Source organism: Malaclemys terrapin, chromosome 11 (assembly GCF_027887155.1).
Source record: "Malaclemys terrapin pileata isolate rMalTer1 chromosome 11, rMalTer1.hap1, whole genome shotgun sequence".
Taxonomy (NCBI): domain Eukaryota; kingdom Metazoa; phylum Chordata; order Testudines; family Emydidae; genus Malaclemys; species Malaclemys terrapin.
Genome location: NC_071515.1, coordinates 42,763,889 through 42,784,029, shown reverse-complemented (window position 1 = coordinate 42,784,029; position 20,141 = coordinate 42,763,889). Strand labels below are relative to the sequence as shown.

Genomic DNA, 20,141 nt, shown 5'->3' with positions numbered 1-20,141 from the left:
AAAACAGCCTCCTTGCCCCCGAGCTTCAGTTTAATTCTTGCCCCAAGCCAAAGTGCAAATGCATCCAAAGCCAACCCGTGACAATGAAGAAGCCTGTGTGAGTGCGGACGGTCACCGTGAATGAGAATGTTGTTGTATATTTAAATATGCAACAATAATCACTGTGGCAACTCGTACTGAACAACATTCTTGAAATCCTCTTTCTCACAATAAAGTCAGGCTGATCAGCGATCCCGTCAGCACTTGCCGGCTATAAGTATTTCCATTCATTTTACCACTTATTTAGTGAGAGGGAGATAGTGAGAGAGACAACAGATTCAGATACTGCTCTGAAGTGCTGCCTTGCTCAAAAACCAGAGGTTAAAGAAAGCAGATTGCGAGCACCAGCATTTTTGACATTTACAAAGCACACAACAAAGGAGTCAGTGCACTCACCTAGTATAGCCCAGACTTATCTGTTCTCACCCAGAGCTCACACAGTCTCTGTGCTACCAAGTGAAGAAGTGCTGTGGGTGGCAAGAAGCAGATGATCATACCGAACTGCACTCCTTTGCAGCAGAATTCTTCTCTCTCCAGCAGTACCCTCACTAATCAGAAGTGTTCACAACAGAAGGCTCTGCTGCTAGTGAGGGACATGCTTCCTGTCATCCTAAAACATTCTCCAACCACCTTGCAGACTAGGGAGAAGAGCAAGTGAAGCTGCATCTTGAAAACAATAGAAATCTATTGACTAGGAAGTTTAGAGAAAGGCTCTGTCAATACATATATTATTCATGGACACCATTCAAACTCTGCCCAAGCATCTAAGCCTGTGCCCCAATTTACTCACAGTAGGACAGAAAAAGCTGGAACTAGACACAACGCCTTTTAGAGGAGCTGTATTTAAATTGGAGATAGATTTAGTAGATTTACTCCATTAAGTTCCCAGATCTCTAACATTATTTTTTATAGGCCTTGCTTTCAAACTCGGCGCAGATAGGAATTTTGGCTTCCGTACTTTTCCTCATTATTTGCTGGCTCATCCGAGACAGTCTTAACGTGAAAGACCTGAATGGAAAGCACGTCTTCATAACTGGATGTGACAGTGGGTTTGGAAACTTGCTGGCTAAACAGCTTGACCAAAGGGGATTCCATGTCATCGCCGCGTGTCTAACAGAAAAGGGAAGCCGAGAACTACTAGCCTGCACATCCCTCTCACTGAAGACTGTGATACTGAACTTAACTGACTCCATCAGCATTGACAATGCAGTGGAGTTTGTGAAACAAGAGACAGATGGGGAGGGTAAGTGGTATAGCTGCAGTCCATACAAATTACTAAATATAGTCCAGTATAAAACAGAAGAGTTCTGGTAGTAATCTTCCATAATAACCACACAGGAGTATTTCTTGTGCTGATTAAAGCTGTACTTTCTTCAGTGCTATGGTTCTAACTAGTTAGGTATTTATTAGCACCAACCACCATAGTTCCAAGAGTGTTTTATGTTCCAAAAGCCAGTTTCAACTGTTGCCCACTTTTATCAATCAGGGGACTTCTAAGTATCAGATTCCTTGATATTTTAACAGTCAGAAAATATACTTGTACATGTTTTTAAGTCTCACTCAGCTGTAGGTAAAGAACTCAGCTTGTGGGAGTGCTAATCGGAACCGATCAGAACTTCATTGACCGACTTAAGCAATCAATCAGTCTGGCCAATTAAAAATGCCTAGCTGAGTTCACGCTCTCCTCCTTTGGGAAAGCAAATGGTTAGTTTTTTCTATGTCAACAAGTCTGATTTTTGTAATGCACACATAATGATGACACTGACCGTAGCAATCAAAAGAGGCATTGTCCAAATCCATCATTCCCTTTGGATTGTTACTACAGTGGTGTTTCTTTGTACCAGAGAGTGCTACTATGCGCACCAGTGAGTTTAATGATGTGAAAGAGTGAAGAACATGTGTCTCTGAATACCTGTGAACAGAGAGTTTAGATCATTACTGACATGTGTTACCTCCAGTGGTGGGACTAGGAAAAATAACCACAACTCATCTCGCCAGGGACTTTGCTGAACTCCTCTCCACATACCGTATCTGAAAAGCACTGTGGTCTCAGTCTAGTCTACATGGGACAGGCAACCACAGCGAACACTCACTGTAATTCTCACTCTAGCCATACAATCAAAGAGGCCAAGCACTGCCTTAGCAGGGAGTCTACACTATCCTCTTTCTCTAGAAATAGGCCGTCCTGAGCAGGGTGCTGTAACATTAATAACATGGCACTTATACAGCACTATTTATCCATAGAGCCCAAAGTACGTTACAAAGGTGGAGAAGCATTATTATCTCTGTTTTACAGATGGGGTAATGGAGAGAGCTCCAGGCCCACTTAGCGTATGTCTACGCTGCAGTTGGGAGCAAGGCTCTAAGCTCAGGTAGGCAAACTCATGATAGTGAGGCTCATTCTAGAATTCAAAAGCAGCAGTGTGCATGTTGCAGCACCAGTGGGGGCATGGGCTAGCTCTCCCAATGCCACAATGTCACACAGCTATTTTTAGCATGCTAGAGCAAGTCCCACTTGCACCAGTCTGTCTCCCCAGGCTGGAAGGCTCACCCCCACCTGCAGGGTAGACACACTCTTCGGGTCTAGTACTGAGAAAGCCTGGGAAGCCATGGCTCCAACTGAAATAATTTCTCCATTAATATTTTACCCAGTTCTAACTCAGAACCATTGACTAAAGCGTTAGGAAGGTGAAAGTGTTAGTCTGGATCTGTAAAAAGCAACAAAGAGTCCTGTGGGTGAATACCCACTTCGTCAGACGTCTGACGCAGGCTGCCCAGAGGATTCAGGGGGCCTGGGGTCTTCGGCGGCGGGGGCTCCCCACCGCCGAATTGCCGCCGAAGACCCGGCACTTCGGTGGCGGGTCCTGGGGCGGAAGGATCCCCCGCCGCGGGTCTTCAGGGCACTTCGGCGGCGGGTCCTGGAGCAGAATGACCTCCCCCTCCCCCCCGCCTCCGAATTGCAGCTGAAGACCCGGAAGAAGCTCCGGGGGCCCCCGGAGCGAGTGAAGGACCCTTCTCCAGGGGCCCCAAAAAACTCTCGTGGGGGCCCCTGCGGGGCCCGGGGCCTCGGGCAAATTGCCCCACTTGCCCCTCCCTCTGGGTGGCCCTGGTCTGACGAAGTGGGTATTCACCCACAAAAGCTTATGCTCCAATACATCTGTTAGTCTACAAGGTGCCACAGGACTCTTTGTTGCTTTTTACAGGAAGGTGAAAGAAAGTTTGCCAGCTGTACAGTATAAATTTTTTTTAGTATAAATCCAGACAGTCATGAGGAAACCCAGTCAGCTACATTGATCTTGTTAAACAGTGTGCAAAATGTGAGCTCTTGCAGTCTATTGCCATATATCCTGTCTCCAACCCCACTCCCTGCTGTGATATTGGCATGTACTGAACGTGATATTTTTGGAATATTCTTAGGCCTCTTTGGTTTGGTAAATAATGCTGGAAGAGCAACGCCGATGGCACCCACCGACTGGATGCAGATAGATGATTTCAACACAATTCTGGATGTTAATCTGATAGGGTTGATTGAAATCACCCTGAAGCTTCTCCCGCTTTTGAAAAAGGCTAAAGGAAGAGTAGTCAACGTTGCCAGTGTTATGGGTCGCTTGGCATTTTTAGGTGGTGGCTACTGTTTGTCAAAGTGGGGCGTGGAAGCTTTCTCAGACATCTTACGGTGAGTCATTAGAGATGGATTTGTGATGCTAGTTCTGGCTTTCAAATGCTCTACAGTTTGTAGTTGTTTGACTCTGAGCGTGTGGTTGAGTTCATAATAGTTTAGAGACCAGATGTGAAATTCTGATCCTCACCAGACTTTGGGTTGTTCCCTTTAGCAGGGGGTTAGTATGGAGTTTTCTCTAATTTTATCCCATTTTTAACAACATAAACCTTCCTGTACAAAATCCTAGAAATGCAGCTTTGACTCAGCTAACAAGGTGAAAACCTAGCAGAGTTAACATCTGAGATGTCTTGCTCTGTGTAGTCACTTTACCCCTATGTCTGAGGCTGCCTTCACCAGCTGGCGCCCTCTTGTGGCTGTGTGGGTGATACCCTGAGTTTGATTCAGTTTCTCCCCTTCACACAGTCAATATTGTTTTTTTGTTATGACCCCAGTCCTCCAGCCAGGCCCTTATTAGTTGCTACCCTTTAGGGGTAATAAAGGGTGAGGAGGAGTTCAGTGGCTCTAGTGGACAATTCTAGGCCATGCAGGCCTAGGGTCTTTTCTTGCTCCAAAGTCTTTACCGTGCCTTGTGTTGCAGGGTAGTAGGGGAACCCAAGCACACCCACTCCACTGGGTTACAGCTCAGGGACACTGTCTGAAGCAACTTGAACCAGTTCCTCCCAGACCCTTGCTGCTCCCTGAGCTGATTCCTACCTCGCCTCCTCACTAGGCTTTCCCCAGTGCTCTTGTTCTGGTGCTCCCTCTCTTGCAGCTCCTTGCCAGGATGTGGAAGGGGTCTCCTCTCTGGAGTTCCTCTGGCAGCCCTTTTATCTTTAGAGCTGTTGTGAGACTACCAATCAATCCCATCTGAGCAGGCAGCCAGTTTAACTAATAATTTCCCCTGTAGAACTGTATCAGATGCCTCACTGAAATGCAGGTAGAGAAGATCTACTGCATTTCCTTTGTCTATCAAATCAGTTATCTTCTCAAAGAAGGAGATCAGGTTGGTCTGGCACAATCTACCTTTTGTAAACCCATGTTGTATTTTACCCAGTTACCATGTATCTCTATGTCCTTAACTACTTTCTCTTTCAAAATTTGTTCCAAGATCTTGCATACAATTGAGGTCAAACTAACAGGTCTGTAGTTTTCCGGATCACTTTATTCCCCTTTCTTAAAAATAGGAACTATATAAGCAATTCTTCAGACAGAGGATACAACCTGAATTTACAGGCTCATTAAAAAATGTTGCTATTGGCCTTGCAATTTCATGTGCTAGTTCCTTTAATATTCTTGGATGGAGATTGTTTGGGGCCCCCCGATTTAGTCCCATTAAGCTGTTTGAGTTTGACTTCCACTTCAGATGTGGTAATTTCTACCTCCCCATCCTCATTAGTCACCCTGCACTATCTCTCTAAGCTCATCATTAGCCTTATTGAAAACTGAGGCAACGTATTTATCTAGGTGTCGGGCTATGCCTAGATTATCCTTAATCTCCCCCGCATCCCCAGTGGTTAGCGCTCCCACTTCTTTCCTTGTTTTCTTTTTATTTATATGACTGGTTTTAGTTCCCTTTGCAAGTCCAACTCTGCTTGGCTTTTGGCAGTTCTCACTTTATCCTTACACTTTCTGACCTCCAAGAGGTAGCTTTCCTTCCTAATCCATCCCATCTTCCATTCCTTGTAGGCTTTCTGCTTTCTCTTAATCACCAGTTTGAAATGCTTGTTCATCCAGATTGATCTGCAACCCTTCCCTACGAATTCTCCCCCTTGCTTGGCATGCAGGCTTCAGCTAGCTCCTGCAACTTTGACTTAAAGTAATTCCACGCCTCCTCCACATTCAGATCCTTGAGTTCTTCGGACCAGTCCACTTCCCTAACTAAGTATCAGAGGAGTAGCCGTGTTAGTCTGGATCTGTAAAAAGCAACAGAGAGTCCTGTGGCACCTTTAAGACTAACAGATGTATTGGAGCAAAAGCTTTCATGGGTGAATGCATCCGACAAAGTGGACATTCACCCACAAAACGTTATGCTCCAATACATCTGTTAGTCTTAAGGGTGCCACAGGACTCTCTGTTGCTTTTCCTTAACTAATTCCCTTAATTTTTTTAAGTTTGCCCTTTTGAAATCCAGGACCCTAGTTGCAAATCCAATCCTTCAATTTAGTTTAAACTGAATTAGCTCATGATCACTCGAACCAAGGTTGTCCCCTGCAACCAGTTCTTCTATGAGGTCGTCACTACTCACCAATACCAAATCTAAAATGACATCACCTCTTGTTGGTTTGGCGATTATTTGGTGAAGAAATGTGACAGCTATCACATCCAGGAAAATGTCAGCCCTACTATTATTAATAGCACTTATCCTCCGATCTATAGCTGGGAAGTTAAGTCTCCAATAATCACTCAATTCCCAGTAGTATTTATTTTATTAAAAACATTAAAGAGGTCTCTATCCATATCCAAATTGGATCCTGGAGGTCTGTAGCATACCCCAAGCACTAGCCCAGGGGTACCTCTAGTAGCTTTCTTCCCCAAAGTGATTTTGCCCCAACAGATTCTGTCTTATCCATTCCATCACTTCTAATTTCTTTACAGTCTACCCCATCATTAATGTACAATGTTACTCCACCACATTTGCCTTTATTTCTGTCTTTCCTGAACAGCACAAACCCTTCAATACCTGTACTCCAATCATGATTAATATTCCACCATGTTTCTGTTATCCCTATTATATCCGGTTTCACCTCGTGCACCGGTAGTTATAATGCCTCCATTTTGTTACCCAGGCTCCTTGCATTGGTGTACAAACATCTTAACTGTTGCTACTTGGCTTCTCCCACATTCCTTGCCCAATTGGATACAGTCATTCTACTGCCAGTATTGCCTATCTGACTGGTTTCAACACTATCCTTCCCCTTAATGTCCATTCTCCTACCCACTTTCTCCATTGCTGAATAATTTCTTACGTGATTTTCCTCCCTCTCAATGTTAAAATCAGGCATGGAGATTACATGAGCATCTCCCAACTGTCTCCCCCGAGTTTCTAGTTTAAAGCTCTTTTAATGAGTTGTGCCAACCTCCATCCCAGAAATCTATTTCCCTCCCTACTCAGGAGGAATCCATCCCATGAGAATACTTCTCTGTCCATGAATACCTCCCAGTGATCAAACATCCCAAAGCCCTCCTTATAGTGCCACTGCCTGAACCATCTGTTGATCATCATGATCTTGTCTCTCCTTCATTCTCCCCCTGTAGGGACAGGTAGAATCCCACTGAAGGTCACCTGAGCCTCCATTTTCTTAAGTGTGTTCCCTGCCCTGGCATAGTCTCCTTTGATAGAATCTAGTGAGAATCGAGAATCTAGCGAGAATCTAGCTGTATCACTTGATCCCACATGAAGGACAATCAGTGGATTCTTTTCTGCTCCCATTAGGATCCTTTTCAGCCTCAGATCCACATCCTGCATCTTCGCTCCTGGCAGACAGCACACTCTTCTGTTCTCTGGATCAGCTCTGGTGACAGGCCTGTCTGTTCTTCTTAGTAGGGAGTCCCCAGTCGGTAATGTTCTGCAAGTCATCCTGAATCACCCTGGGGCTCTGAATGGGGTATCTCCATTGACTCGTCTCCTCTTCGTACAGGACTAGTCGCTCTTCTCTTCTTCCTTGTCCTCCCACCTTCAGTTACTGCCTGCTATGCCCCTTCTTCATTCTCCTGCTCTGCAAACCAGCTCCTGAGCTCTATTGCTCCTACGCTAGACGGTCTTTTCCTCTGCCTGGTTCTTGTAATCACATGCTTCCACTGGCCTAAACTTCCTTGTTGCCCCTTTTATCCTTAACTTCTGCTGTCTTTGCTATCCCATAATAATCTAAGCACTGGTGATGCTGGGCAACAATTAGGCTGGCGTATGTAAGATACTTATACATAACTTTGGAATATTAGACTCAATGAGTATCCGTCCCTCTGCCGTCAATGGTGCTATGCTGATTTACAGAGGCTGAAGAGCTGATCCAGAGGGTCCTCTCAACAGGCCGGTAGAATTGGTAAAATTGACTGGGAGCAGTTGTGAACATTCAGATAAAGCAGAATATGCTCCAAGAAACAAATTTAGTGGCTGACGTGCAAGAGTGTTCAATTCCATTGCATTGTTTGAATGAGTCAGCTCCCCAAAGGTCTCTGGAGCTGCCCCCTAAGGGAAAGAAGCAATTTTCATGGTGAAGGAGTGAAACTGCAATGCAAAATATAAACTGTAAACATCTGCTCCCTTTCTTATTAGTTAACAGTAAATGAATTCACTTTCAGCACATGAACGTTTGTCCAATGAAATCTACAGAGTTGAGACTCCTAAACCAGTCAAATGATTCTGCCCAACTGTGTTTTGCTTTCAGATTCTTTCAGGTTGTTAATGGCCTACCAGCAGAAGTAGATTATAACAGAGCAGCAGGAACTGGAAACATTTCTTTGTATTCTACATCTTTGAATAGAAATGTACAGCGTTTCAGCTAGATGTGTGGCTCAAATGGATTTGGGAGTTACCTTGATCCTCACTGTTCCTAAGCAAACCACGCAGAATAGACGTTAGTATACCTGCTGCTGCATTCAAGCGCTCTTCGTAGCTAGATTATATAGTTCTCTGTACAGTGGGTCTTTTCCTGTGATGGGTTACAACAAAAAGACAATATGCCATATAATAAAGCTAATTTGCACCTTTTTGACATTTTTACATAACCAGAAATAAATCAACATTTGATCTTTATGTTCTTAAGGTACATGCTTTCACTCTGGTTATTACAGAACCAAATATTTAAAAAATTGTTGGGTCTGCCAGGATGAAAACATTTGCTATTGTGTTTTATTTCCATTCCAGGAGAGACATGCAGCATTTTGGAGTGAAGGTGAGCATAATTGAGCCGGGATGTTTTAAGACTGGAGTAACTAGTTCAGAGGTCATTGAGAGAGACCTGCTAAGACTTTGGAACCAACTAACTCCTGAGGTCAGAGAATCCTATGGAGATAAATACTTTGTTGAGTGTAAGTACAAATACTTAACATCACTGGACTGGACTGGACTTGGCTAACCTTAGTCATGGACTGACCATTATTTCCTTTGGAGTACAACTCTCCTGTTGGAGTGAAGGGCTTAATCTCTTGGTGCACCTATTAGATTGGTGGAACATGTTCTGGTTCAGATAACTCTGGGAAAGAATGCTATTCAGCTGACAGAGTGCTCTATTGATGGCCTGGTAAAACATATTATTGTCCTTTGTCCTCAACAACTGACAGCTAGAGAGCCAGTGGCAGGACACCTCTTTGATTCTAGGGCGCTGTCACGTCTTTGTTTTGCAGGACACTCCTCACTCATCCAGGCAATTCATCACAATGTTGAAGAGTCAATATACTTCCCAATGCTTTACAGAATAGCTTTTCTTTCTACATAGGATTTCCGATTCTTCTGTTTCACTAAAGAGTATTTCCTCTTCTGCTGCAGGATTTCCTGTTCTGCTGAAGATTAGGTTTGAGTTACTCTTACAGGGTACAAGAACATTTGCAGCGAATTAGAGGGACTGAGGAAGTTTCAAGAAGAAAGAAAGTGAAGTTTACTTATTAAATATACTTAATTCAGGCTACAAAAGGCAGGGCGATAAACAGCAAAACTTGGAAACAGATGTACAGTATACAAAGCCTGTAGTTTCATAGATTAATTATGGGCTATTGAATATTTGTTTCTTGAGCAGCAAATAAGCAACTATTACTAACATAAAAATAGAATGATTTCTAAAGCTTTACAATGCAGTTAACAGTAACATTTGGGGGTGGAGAGCATCAATAGCTCTTCTTGTTCTTTTACAGAGTTTTAGCTGTCAACAATTTAAAATTCTTTTATCAGAGAATGTTTCATAAGCATTCAGGGATTTATTTTCTTCCCTGCAGATATAAGAGCTCAAAGATTTTCAATGAAAAGATTGTGCGACTCTGACATTTCTAAAGTCACAAAATGCATGGAGCATGCCTTGATAGCAAAATACCCCAGGACACGCTATGGATCTGGATGGGATGCAAAGTTCTTTTGGCTGCCCCTCTCCTATGCACCAACCCTTCTATCTGATATGATGTTGCGTATGCTGCTTCCAACTCCAGCAGCCAGTAGGAAATCAGTATCCAGAGTTCAACTTGATGTTTAATATTTAGTACACTAGGGTCAATGCTAAAGTGATGATTGTTATTCTTTTCAAAATCAGCTGTTCATTTTCCTACCTGACAGCTTTAATTCTCTTCAGAAAACACTTTCATTTTTATTGAATTTCAGTCTGGAGAAAGTTTTTCTTTGTTATATTCATCAGAGATATATTTGCAGTATAACATTCACCTGCAGAGCTGGTCAAATAGTATTTACCAGATAAAAAGTTTGGTGACTTTGGGCCTTTTATTTCCCGAATCAGTCCTTCTATATGCAAATCTATTCTGCTCTTTAAGTTGGACCAAACGTCAGCCTATGAATTATATGATGTTGGTATGCAAAGTGCAACATTGTTAATCCATATATTCTAGTGGATAGAATATACATGTTCTATAAGAACACATTTACTCAAGAACTGATACATCTATTCATGTTGAATATGGGTATTTGATTTGATCAAGTTAAAGCCATTAGAGTTCACAGCTTTGTGAAGTTCAGTGGCTGGTGTGCATGATTCAGTCAAAGTAAGCCCCTAGCATTGAAAAATATCCACAAAAAGATGGTTCCAGTGCTCAGCTACATCTATGCGCCTATTTACCATTCAATAGGCAGCTACTATAGTGGGAATAATACACAGGTTATTTCAACAATATGTAATATAAGTGACAAGCAATCAAAGACAACTGTTATCCATTACCACAATATTTATACATTACCCTGATTCCTAATTTTAGTGTAGTTTTATCCAAAAAGTAATACATATGTACATGATGCCTTTTATCCTGAGGGATCCCAAGGGGTCTTGCATTTCACCCCATGCTAATTTTGTGAAGCAGATCATTTTGTTTATGCTGTCATCGATTAATATTACTATATGCAATGCACTAAGCATGGTGAAATACCACTTGCTAAGTGCACTATAGGTTTTTTCCCTGATAAGCCGCTGGCAAGTAGCTGACATGATGGTGTGCATGATGGTTTGAAAATTGATAGGGTAAAGGTTTCATTTACTAGAGATTTGAGTTGCTGATTAATGATTAATATCCAGGTCAATTAAGTTTACAAAAATATCACAGCAAGTCAGAACTTAGAATATGTGTGTGTGTTTGTGTGAAATTAAAGTACTGCACTCAGAGTCTACTCTCTACCAGAGGAAGCAAATTCATTTTACCTCATTTGATGATAATCACACATTTATAAATATTTTTCCCTGTCTGGTCTGATGGCTTGAAAGATCCTACATCTGAGAGAAACTAATGTCATTTATCACCCTAACAGTGGCAGATTACAAAGAGAGATTGAAAGTTCATAGAAAATGAGCCATCTTTCAAACATCAGTCTAGTGTTCAGAAAGGCAACAAGGGATGGGGATCATAAAGTGAAAGAAATCAGAGAATAAAGCTGTGAACAAAAACCTTAAAGCCTCTGCTGGACTGAGTACCATAGCTACTCTCCATTCATTGACTCGTGGAAGGGAGGGGAAGCCTTTGCTATACCTTTTATTGCGGAGGAGAGGAAGCCCAAACTGGTGCCTGGGGGTCCCTCTGCCAGAAAAAGAAAGTTGTTTTTTTTAAATCATGAGCAAACATATGCACTATATAAACAGTACAGCCCTGAAGAGACTACATTTTATTTGTGTCTGACAACTTACAAATCTTGTGAAAAAAACAGTTACTATATATTTAAAGTGAACATGAGGTTTAGCAGTAGATTTTCAGCACAGCTGAAGCTTTATGTCTCTGGGTATAATTTGCAAAATTGACACCTGCATTTTTTATGGGTGCAAAGGGAGGCCAGATTTGGGAAACATAGGCCTCAATATCATCTCTCTCTCTAAAAATTCAAGTATAAGAACTTTGTGGGTTTGAGGTAGTTCTTTCCTTCAAAAAAAAAAAAAAAAAAGAAGCAGCCAATTTTAAAAAAACATCTTATTTTGTAAACTGTTCCACGGATTACTAGGAACATCTTAAAGTAAAGCACTGGGGTAAAATGGAGTTACCAAGCCATTATTTGTTTTGCTCTGGTCCGTACTGCCTGAATAGTCTTAAAGCACTAACTACACTCCCTATGTCCTATTCCACCACAAACTGAGCTCAGTGTAATGGCTTGGAAAGATCCTCTTTGAAGTAGTCCCTTCTTTGGTAGTTCCAAAATACTGATCAGAGACATTATAACAGAACTATGTACTTGAAAAGGTTTACAAATCTGAAGTCAGATCCTCAGCTAGTATTAACTGGTGTAGCTTAGTTGAAGTGAATGGAGTTACACCAATATATACCAGCTGCCAATCTGGCCCCTGATTTTACAGAATAAGAGATATACTGGACATGCTTACACAGGTTCATTTGTAAAATGCAATTTATTATACAATTTTTGTGCAAAAGACACTGTTCATAACTTTTCCAGGATGTAACAATTCTTATGTATTGTAGGATATTGCATTATTCTTTAAATTGTGAATAAAATGTATCATAGAAAAGTTGTAAAAATGATAATGATTTACAACATTCCAAGCCAACTTTGGAGTGAGGTGCACTCATGCACTAAGTTAAAATTGCAAGCAACTTATGCATGAACGGAGTACATCTTCTGAATCACGCTTCGGTGCAAATCTGCACCATCATTAAAATCAGTTCATGATCACACCGGCATGAGTTTCATGAATCAATGGGTACAGATTAAAATAGAGGGTTTGGCTTGAACAAAAGTGGATGTGTTTCTCCAAAGCAAAGCCTTTGAGTAATCTGCCTTTCAAAACGAACACAAAAGCTGTGCCAGCTACACCAATACTATTATTCCAGCTGGAGGAGGAATAAAGCACCTAGGTGCAGCAAGCCCTATTTTCTCTTGGCACACAGACACCAGAAAGAGCCATGTCATCCAGGTAAAAGGTCAGTTGTCATATTGTGATTCTTGGGCCAAGTATTTGGCTAGCACTCCCACAAGAACAGGAATATTAGAAAAACATTTGGCCCAAGAAGTAAGACACACCACAAGGATGCAGGGAGACAAAATTTGACTCTCGCAGACATTTCCTTGAACTGGAGGCTTCCAATGTATTTAACAGGTGAAGTTTAACACAGCCATAGCAAATACATGTGTTGGTCTGAGATCCCGTTTCTGTGCATGTGGATTTTAAGTATCCTATTACTCTAATACACCTACGTTGACCAACACAGTGACAGGCATTCAACCTCATGAGAACAGAGATTATTCTGATTATTACCTCATCAGAACAGAGATGACTGGATAGGGACTCATGAAGGATATTAACAATAGTGTTAGCAGCAAGATACTGTAGGCATTAACTTGCATGTATTTTGTCCAGGGAGGGCTACAATCACTAGTATGATATGCACATTGGAGCGTACAAGCCAAAGTTTGGCCTTCTGTGATTTACTGGGATTGGAGAGCTGTGCAGCCAGAGCACAGGCCTGGAAACCAGAAACTTTCCACCTCTAATCCCAGTATTGACACCGACTCCTTTTATGGCTTCCAACCAGTCAGTCTCTTTGCCCTCGTTTCACAATCTGTAACTGTGAATAATAGTTTCCTACTTTACAGGGATGTTGTGAGTATTAATATGTTATAATGGGAATGATTTTCATCTCATGCTTTACCAGGGTATAACTGGCTTCAACAGAGTTCTGATTTACCCCTCAATGTGTAACTAGGCTCAAATGTTTGGAAAGTACAAGTACTTTCATTAGTGTTCTCTAAAGCACTGCTTTTTTTCAGACTGTACTGAAAGCTCCAGATTATGACAGATTTGTATGGTGCATTAGACTCAATAATTTATGGATTTAGAATATGATAAAATAACACATTTATTAGATTTATTCAGCAGCATCATTTTCCAGTTATCTTTTCTAATCAAAATACATTTCAAAGTCATTACAACAAGCATTCTAAATAGGGATAGCATATATTTTGAGAACTCAGGCATAAAACAATCAATCAAACAGCAGAAGTCTTATTGATTATAAATTTAGGAACCTGCAGTTATATGAGTAATTAGCCAGGAATGCTAAATAACATATTAGAGTTATTCCTGCAGTGGTGCTTAGACTTTCCTTAAACGGTTCATGTTATGGAAACTAAATTGGCTAATTAATGGAAAAGCTAGCAACATGTACAGTATATTCTGATAGAACATTATGGAAATAACCAGATGACCTACAAAGATTGCATCAGTAGAAACTGTTTCCCTTTCTATTAATGTCCACCTCAGGAAATAAATAGTCAATAAAAATTAAATTTTTCACATGAAAAAAGCTGGTTCATTTTTAAATTAACCAGCACCTTTTGTACTTTGCTAGCTACTTCATTTAACAGTACAAACGACTTCTCAGACTCCAGCCAAGAACAGAGTTATTCCATTGATGATCAGGAGAAAATCTCATTAAATTAAGTATGAAATTACAGCATGGTACTAAAATTTTAATATATCAAATCTTCCTATGAACGCTGTTAATGGGATATTTTAATTGGAACCTAGAGGGAAAATGCATGTATTATGGATCTGGGGAGGAATTATTTGATTTCAACCAGACAAAATATTGCAAGAACAATATTCTGTGCAGGTAGCTATTCAGCCAAAATACGCTGTACTGAATTTTCCATCTTTTGTTTAATATGAGATATACAGAGAGAGAGAGAGAGAGGACAGACAGACCCATTTTTATATACAGTAGTATATTAAATGGGGAGTAGAGATACACAACACACCAGTACAAGTTTAAGAAGGTGCTGTTATAAATATATAGGCTCGAAAAGTTTCTGTAAATCAGAAAACCTCTATATTTACCTTGATTTTTTTTAGTTAAATCATGTATATGATGTATTTATCCCTAAAGATGCAACAACCAATTCAGAACAAATTTCTTTAGCTACATCAACAAACAAGATAATCTTTCAAAAATTTACAAATGTACAATATATTTATAACATTACTTTCAGACAGCTTCAGTGCAAAGATATACATATAGTACATCATGATAATTGTTCATAAAAATAGCAGTTGGCATTTGTCAAAAAAACAAGGCATAGCTTCAAAAGACATCTTCAGCTATTGGCTAAAAGGTGTATATATTTTTTATAAAGCGTTTGAATGTGAACCTTTTCCCGTCTGTTTATAAAAAATATATGTGCAAATGGGTACGTCTAATTATTCTCTAACTGATTAACTAGTTATACAACAGAGTCCTCTTTAACAAGATTGGCGGTGTCTTTAAATGTATCCTCTGTTGCTGTATAAGCTAAAGGTGTGTCTCTCTTGAGAGTAATTTTAGGAGGCTGTGAAGGAGAGGGGAGAGAGGCATTTTCAGTGTCCCCTTGTTGTTCCTTCTCCATCTGAAACAATCACCATAAAAAACATGGTTTAACGTTAACCATTCACTTTAGGGTTGATTTCAGAATTGCTAAACATTCATAGCTCTTGTTGAAATCAATAAGGTACGTGGATACTCAGCCCCTCTGACCATCAGCCCATATATCATTATTTAAACACGGATTTCACCTCAGCAGGCAAAGCTGAGAAAACAATAAATTACTAAACTAGTTAGGGCTGATCCTGCCAACAATTACTACCACCCATGTGTTTAACAATGAGTAATTTTATGTCTCTAGACACTCATTACTGTAGATAATTATTGAGGTAACCAGCACTACTTAGGAAGTAAGCATTATCTCAGTGGTGTTTGCTGGGCTGGATCCTTCGCTTTACAAATTCCCACTCACATCTCATACAGTATGGGACAAATAGGGTAAAATTTTCAAAAGTACCTACATGTCTCGGAGCCTAAGACACATTTTCCAAAGTGACTGAGGAGAAGTGACTTTCAGTGATACTTAAGCTCCTACACACCTAATTCACTTATGAAAAAAAAGGACTTGGGCTCCTAAGTCACTTTGGAGCATTTGAAAATTTTATCCGCAGTGTGAGACTCTTGATCTGGCCCCTTTATGCTGGGTAAAAGCGCCTTAAGCGCCAGTGTCCAGCCATGGGAGAATTCCCCTGAGGCAGGCACTGCAGAAGACCACTGTAAGGCTGCCTTACAAGAACCCCCTCACAAGCATGCCAAGGGTGGGTTTGAGGATAGAGGGGAGAGCTCGGAGCCGGGCCACAGCTTGCAGCACTTCAGAGATTCTGGGCAGTGATGTGGCTCATAGGGCAGCGCCAGGGGGCTGTTGTAACTTAGTCTTTGTCTACACTGCACTTTCGTCAGTAAAACTTTTGTCATTCAGGAGTGTGAAAAAAACACACGTCCCTGAATGACAAAAGTTTTATTGATGAAAAGTGCCGGTGTGAACAGTGCTATGTCGGCGGGAGAAAGCTACCACCTCTCGTTGGGGGTGGATTTATTTTATCGGTGGGAGAGCTCTCTCCTGCCAACAAAGAGTAGCTACACTGCCCACCTTTTAGAGGCATGGCACAGCTGTGTCACTAAAAGGTGCATAGTGTAGACATAGCCTTAGATAGCCCTGGGGACTTATGCCAGCAGCTTCTTCAGCCCCAGAAACAGCCTAAGGTTGGGAGGGTGTAACTGTGGCTTTAAATGCACCCTAGCCCCTTTTTCCCGTGCTGCATGTTCAGTGTGGTGCCCCTTATTGGTGCAGCACAGACTCTTATCCATAATCTTTATACTATGAAAACAAACGTTAATTCATGCTTCCCACACTACAAGAACCAGCCCTGCTCGTGAGCTAGGTGAAAAGTGCAGGCTGAGAATGAGAGTGATACAATTCAGAGTTACCTCTGCATAGATTGGATTTTCAAAATTAGTACTTAGTTTCAGTTTTCTTTTGAAGAAACTCCACTTTGTTTCCTGAAAGATAAAAATAATAGAACTTTACTAATAAACTCTTTAGCACAACAGTTTCTCCCCTTTCATTTGCAAAATGATAATACTGTTGAGGGAGGGTTTTCAATAGCATTTCTTATTGGCTATAGCCGTAAATGATTTTATTCAGGAAACGTTCAACCCATCACCATTTTATTTATTTATTTATTTTTACTTAAGCTCTTTTGGTGTAATTTTTTTAAAGCCTATCTCAGATTCTAAGTGCTTCGACAATTGTTAAAATGACAACCCGTCTGTAAAGGAAGAAACGAAAAATGTAACAACACAGTTAAAGTGGCTAAAAATGTAATTTCTCCTTAAGAGTATAGGCATTGTTTGTTTGGGGTTTTATGAAGGCTCATCAGAAAAAAACATATCAGATGGAACCCACAAATGGTACCTGAAATGGCCAGTTATACTATTATTCCTGACACAACCTCTAATCCTTCATCAGTCAACCAGCCACAGAAGGCAATTCATTGGATCTCTTCAGTACAGGGAAAATAAACTAGGTTTTCACTACCACACAATTAATTCTTATTTTAAGTCACTGTATGGGCTAACAGTCATCTCCCTAAATCTACCTTTTGATACTCAATGTTGTCATTCAAATGAGCTCATCTTAGACTATTTCCCCTTCACCCCCCTTTTGTTGTTAGCATTATTTGCTTACAGTAGCAGCTCGCAGGGGTTCTCAAACTGGGGATCAGGACCCCTCAGGGGGTCGTGAGGTTATTACATGGGGGGTCGCGAGCTGTCAGCCTCTACCCCAAACCCCGCTTTGCCTCCAGCATTTATAATGGTGTTAAATATATGAAAAAGTGTTTTTAATTTCTAAGGGGGGTCGCACTCAGAGGCTAGCTGTGTGAAAAGGGTCACCAGTACAAAAGTTTGACAGCCACTGAGCTAGAGGCCCCAATGGGAATCAGGGCCCCACTACTTCTAGGCACTTTACAAACACATGGAAAGAGACAGCCTCAAAAGAGCTCACATTCGAAGTAGGCAAGACAGAAAAAGGGAAGGAGGGGAAACAGAGGTCAGGCAAGTCAGTAGCAGAGCTTAGAATAGATCCCAGTTCTCTTGGGTTCCTGTCCAGTTTCCGATCTAATAGGCCAATTGTTGTTATTTTAACTAAAACAGTATCCACAAGGTAAAATGACAGCAGATAAAACGGCAACATTTATTTATAGAGAGTAACACTACAAATGGACTCTACGCAAATCAAATGGAAAAGAAAAAACAGGTGTGAAATTATAAAATGAGAAATTACTGTAACGACTGAGCAACACTCAAGTATATGCAGGGATACAAATCCCTGTGAGCTCTGCTTGGAAACTCGGGTCCATCCACAAGGAGAAAATTGTAGAATCAGGCCCTAATAGAATGCTGACCTGTAAAGAGCCACATCACTAACTAATGTAATTCAATAGATGTCGTTTAGCCTCAGTTACCAGAGAAGTTCCAGGGATGCTCTATCATTCTGCAGCATCAGCATTTACATTTGCATGCGGTTGATTCAATAGGAAGGATAACTTAGCACCTAAGCTAAGCACTCAGCCTTTCAGTCACTCACCAGATAAGCCTGGGACTTTGCTTCCACCACAAGCAAAACCCTATCCTGATTGCCTTAACGGACTTCCTCTGCCCCTCAAGAAAACTTCAATAATATGCACTTTGTTATCGTTTCCTTAGCAACAGGCATGCAGCCAGCAAAATATTCTCTGGCACATGCCCACTGAAATTCATAGTGAGCCTCAATTGGTAATTTATGTGAGAGATGAGCTGAAGAGATATGATAGCCTTTGCTTATATGTATTATTCAGAAATAATAATGTGACTTCCAGGAATCACATGACTAAGCGAGGTGAGAAAATTCTTTGATCTTCAACACTGAAAATACTCGACAATACTCGAAACAAACATTCTGTATGCAGGCGATGCATGAAATTGCAATGCTTAATGTTGCTATGGTTACAAGTAGAATATAAAAACATGATTAAACTACACAAACGATAAACCTCTTACATTTTCATTACAATGAATCAGATTTTAGATCAAAGTGTAGTGTTACTGTCTATGAAAAACGGAACTATTTTTATGCAGATGTATTTCAGTAGGGATTTGTTTGTTAATTGCTGAGCGTATGGATGTTTGTTAAAAAATATCACTTATCCTGCAAGTGGGAGGGAGCAGGTCTTCAGCTGGTGTAAGCTGTCATAGTTCCACTATTGGCAACAGAGCTATGGCGATGTACACCAGCTGAGGATCTCCCTGCTCACATTGCAACTTTCATGCTGAGAGAAGGCCCTGAAAAGAGAGGGTTATAATGGAAACACTGGTAGGCTCTTCACTGCAGAGGTACCACTACTGCTATTCAAATGTACTTTCAATGTCACAAGCATAGTCAGTGCTGGAGAGAAACAGAGAGAACCCTGTGAAGCCATCTGGGGCTGAAATAGTCTTAGCAGGAAATAAAACTTGACAAATTTTAGCAGCTGGTTCCTACAACTGTCAAGCATACTCAGTATTCAGAAGTGTTGGCCTCTGTGCTGCAGAGGCAGGGAAGAATAGCAAAAAGGATTATGGGCCATATCCTTTGAGATACAGACACTTTCTGTGAGCTACCAAATGCCCTCAACCTCTCTTTAAAGGTTTGTCTAAATGGCTGTAAACCAGATTTAAAGGGATGTAAGCGTGTCCACCCACAGAGTCATATTGGTTTAACTAAACCAGTGCCCCACCATATCTTTAGTTAAACTGGTGCAACTTTGTGGGTAGATCAGGTGCCTAAGGGTATGTCTACACTGCAATTAAAAACACACAGCTGGCCCATGCCAGCTAACTCGGGCTAATGGGCTCGGGCTAACGGGCTGTTTGATTGGGGTGTAGACATTCAGGATTAGGCTGGAGCCTGGGCTCTAGGACCTTGAGAGATGGGAGGGTCCCAGACCTCAGGCTGCAACCGGAGCCCGAACATCTACACCACAATTAAGCAGCCCCTTAAGCACCGTGAGCCTGAGCCCGCTGGCATAGGCCAGCTGCAGGTTTATAACTGCAGTGTAGACATTTAATCCCTATGGCAGTGCTGTGTTGGAACTGTGCCTGAGTGGAGTAGTTGCATAGCATGATCTCTGCACTTCATGAGGAGGCAAACTCTGCACAGACTGTAAATAGACTACCATGAAGTGGATCCTTGAGGTGGAGAAGGGAAGAGAACTCTTGCAGAGATGCTTTGACAAAAGCCTTGTATAGGAGGTTGAAGAAGAGCTTGCATGCTGGAATAGCAACTGCAGAGAGGATGAACTGCAGCCTTGTTACTGTCATATAAAGCCTGATTAGCTGGACTTTGTGCAGGGAGATGTGTCAATTTCACTCCAGGTCATTATTTTACGCAAAGTGAAAATTATATTGCACATCTTTCCTG

General features: G+C 41.3%; 2 protein-coding genes across 4 annotated transcripts in view; one reads left to right on the top strand and one right to left on the bottom strand.

Annotated features, from left to right (window-relative positions):
- Positions 1-58: 58 nt before the first annotated feature.
- On the top strand, positions 59-9,879 carry LOC128845251 (retinol dehydrogenase 7-like). The gene is made up of 5 exons (XM_054043651.1): positions 59-97; positions 952-1,282; positions 3,457-3,715; positions 8,565-8,728; positions 9,629-9,879. Exons 1-5 carry the CDS (start codon positions 59-61, stop codon positions 9,877-9,879), a joined length of 1,044 nt encoding a protein of 347 aa, XP_053899626.1.
- A 3,805-nt stretch (positions 9,880-13,684) lies between these two features.
- The window catches only part of LRP2 (LDL receptor related protein 2), a 175,712-nt gene continuing 169,255 nt past the window's right edge, over positions 13,685-20,141 (bottom strand). For all 3 annotated transcript variants that reach the window (XM_054043686.1, XM_054043688.1, XM_054043687.1), the window contains exons 78-79: positions 16,631-16,702; positions 13,685-15,227 (exon numbers count right to left, since the gene is read on the bottom strand). In XM_054043686.1, the coding sequence (XP_053899661.1) occupies positions 15,066-15,227; positions 16,631-16,702 (234 nt within the window). In that variant the 3' untranslated portion in view covers positions 13,685-15,065. The remainder of the gene's footprint in view (positions 15,228-16,630; positions 16,703-20,141) is intronic.

Bases quoted from the DNA above. Each gene is read 5' to 3' on its own strand.
- LOC128845251 (XM_054043651.1), top strand. From the start codon at position 59: ATGCATCCAAAGCCAACCCGTGACAATGAAGAAGCCTGT. The intron at 98-951 runs GTGAGTGCGGAC...TATTTTTTATAG, and splicing joins GTGACAATGAAGAAGCCTGT to GCCTTGCTTTCAAACTCGGC. The intron at 8,729-9,628 runs GTAAGTACAAAT...TCTTCCCTGCAG, and splicing joins AGATAAATACTTTGTTGAGT to ATATAAGAGCTCAAAGATTT.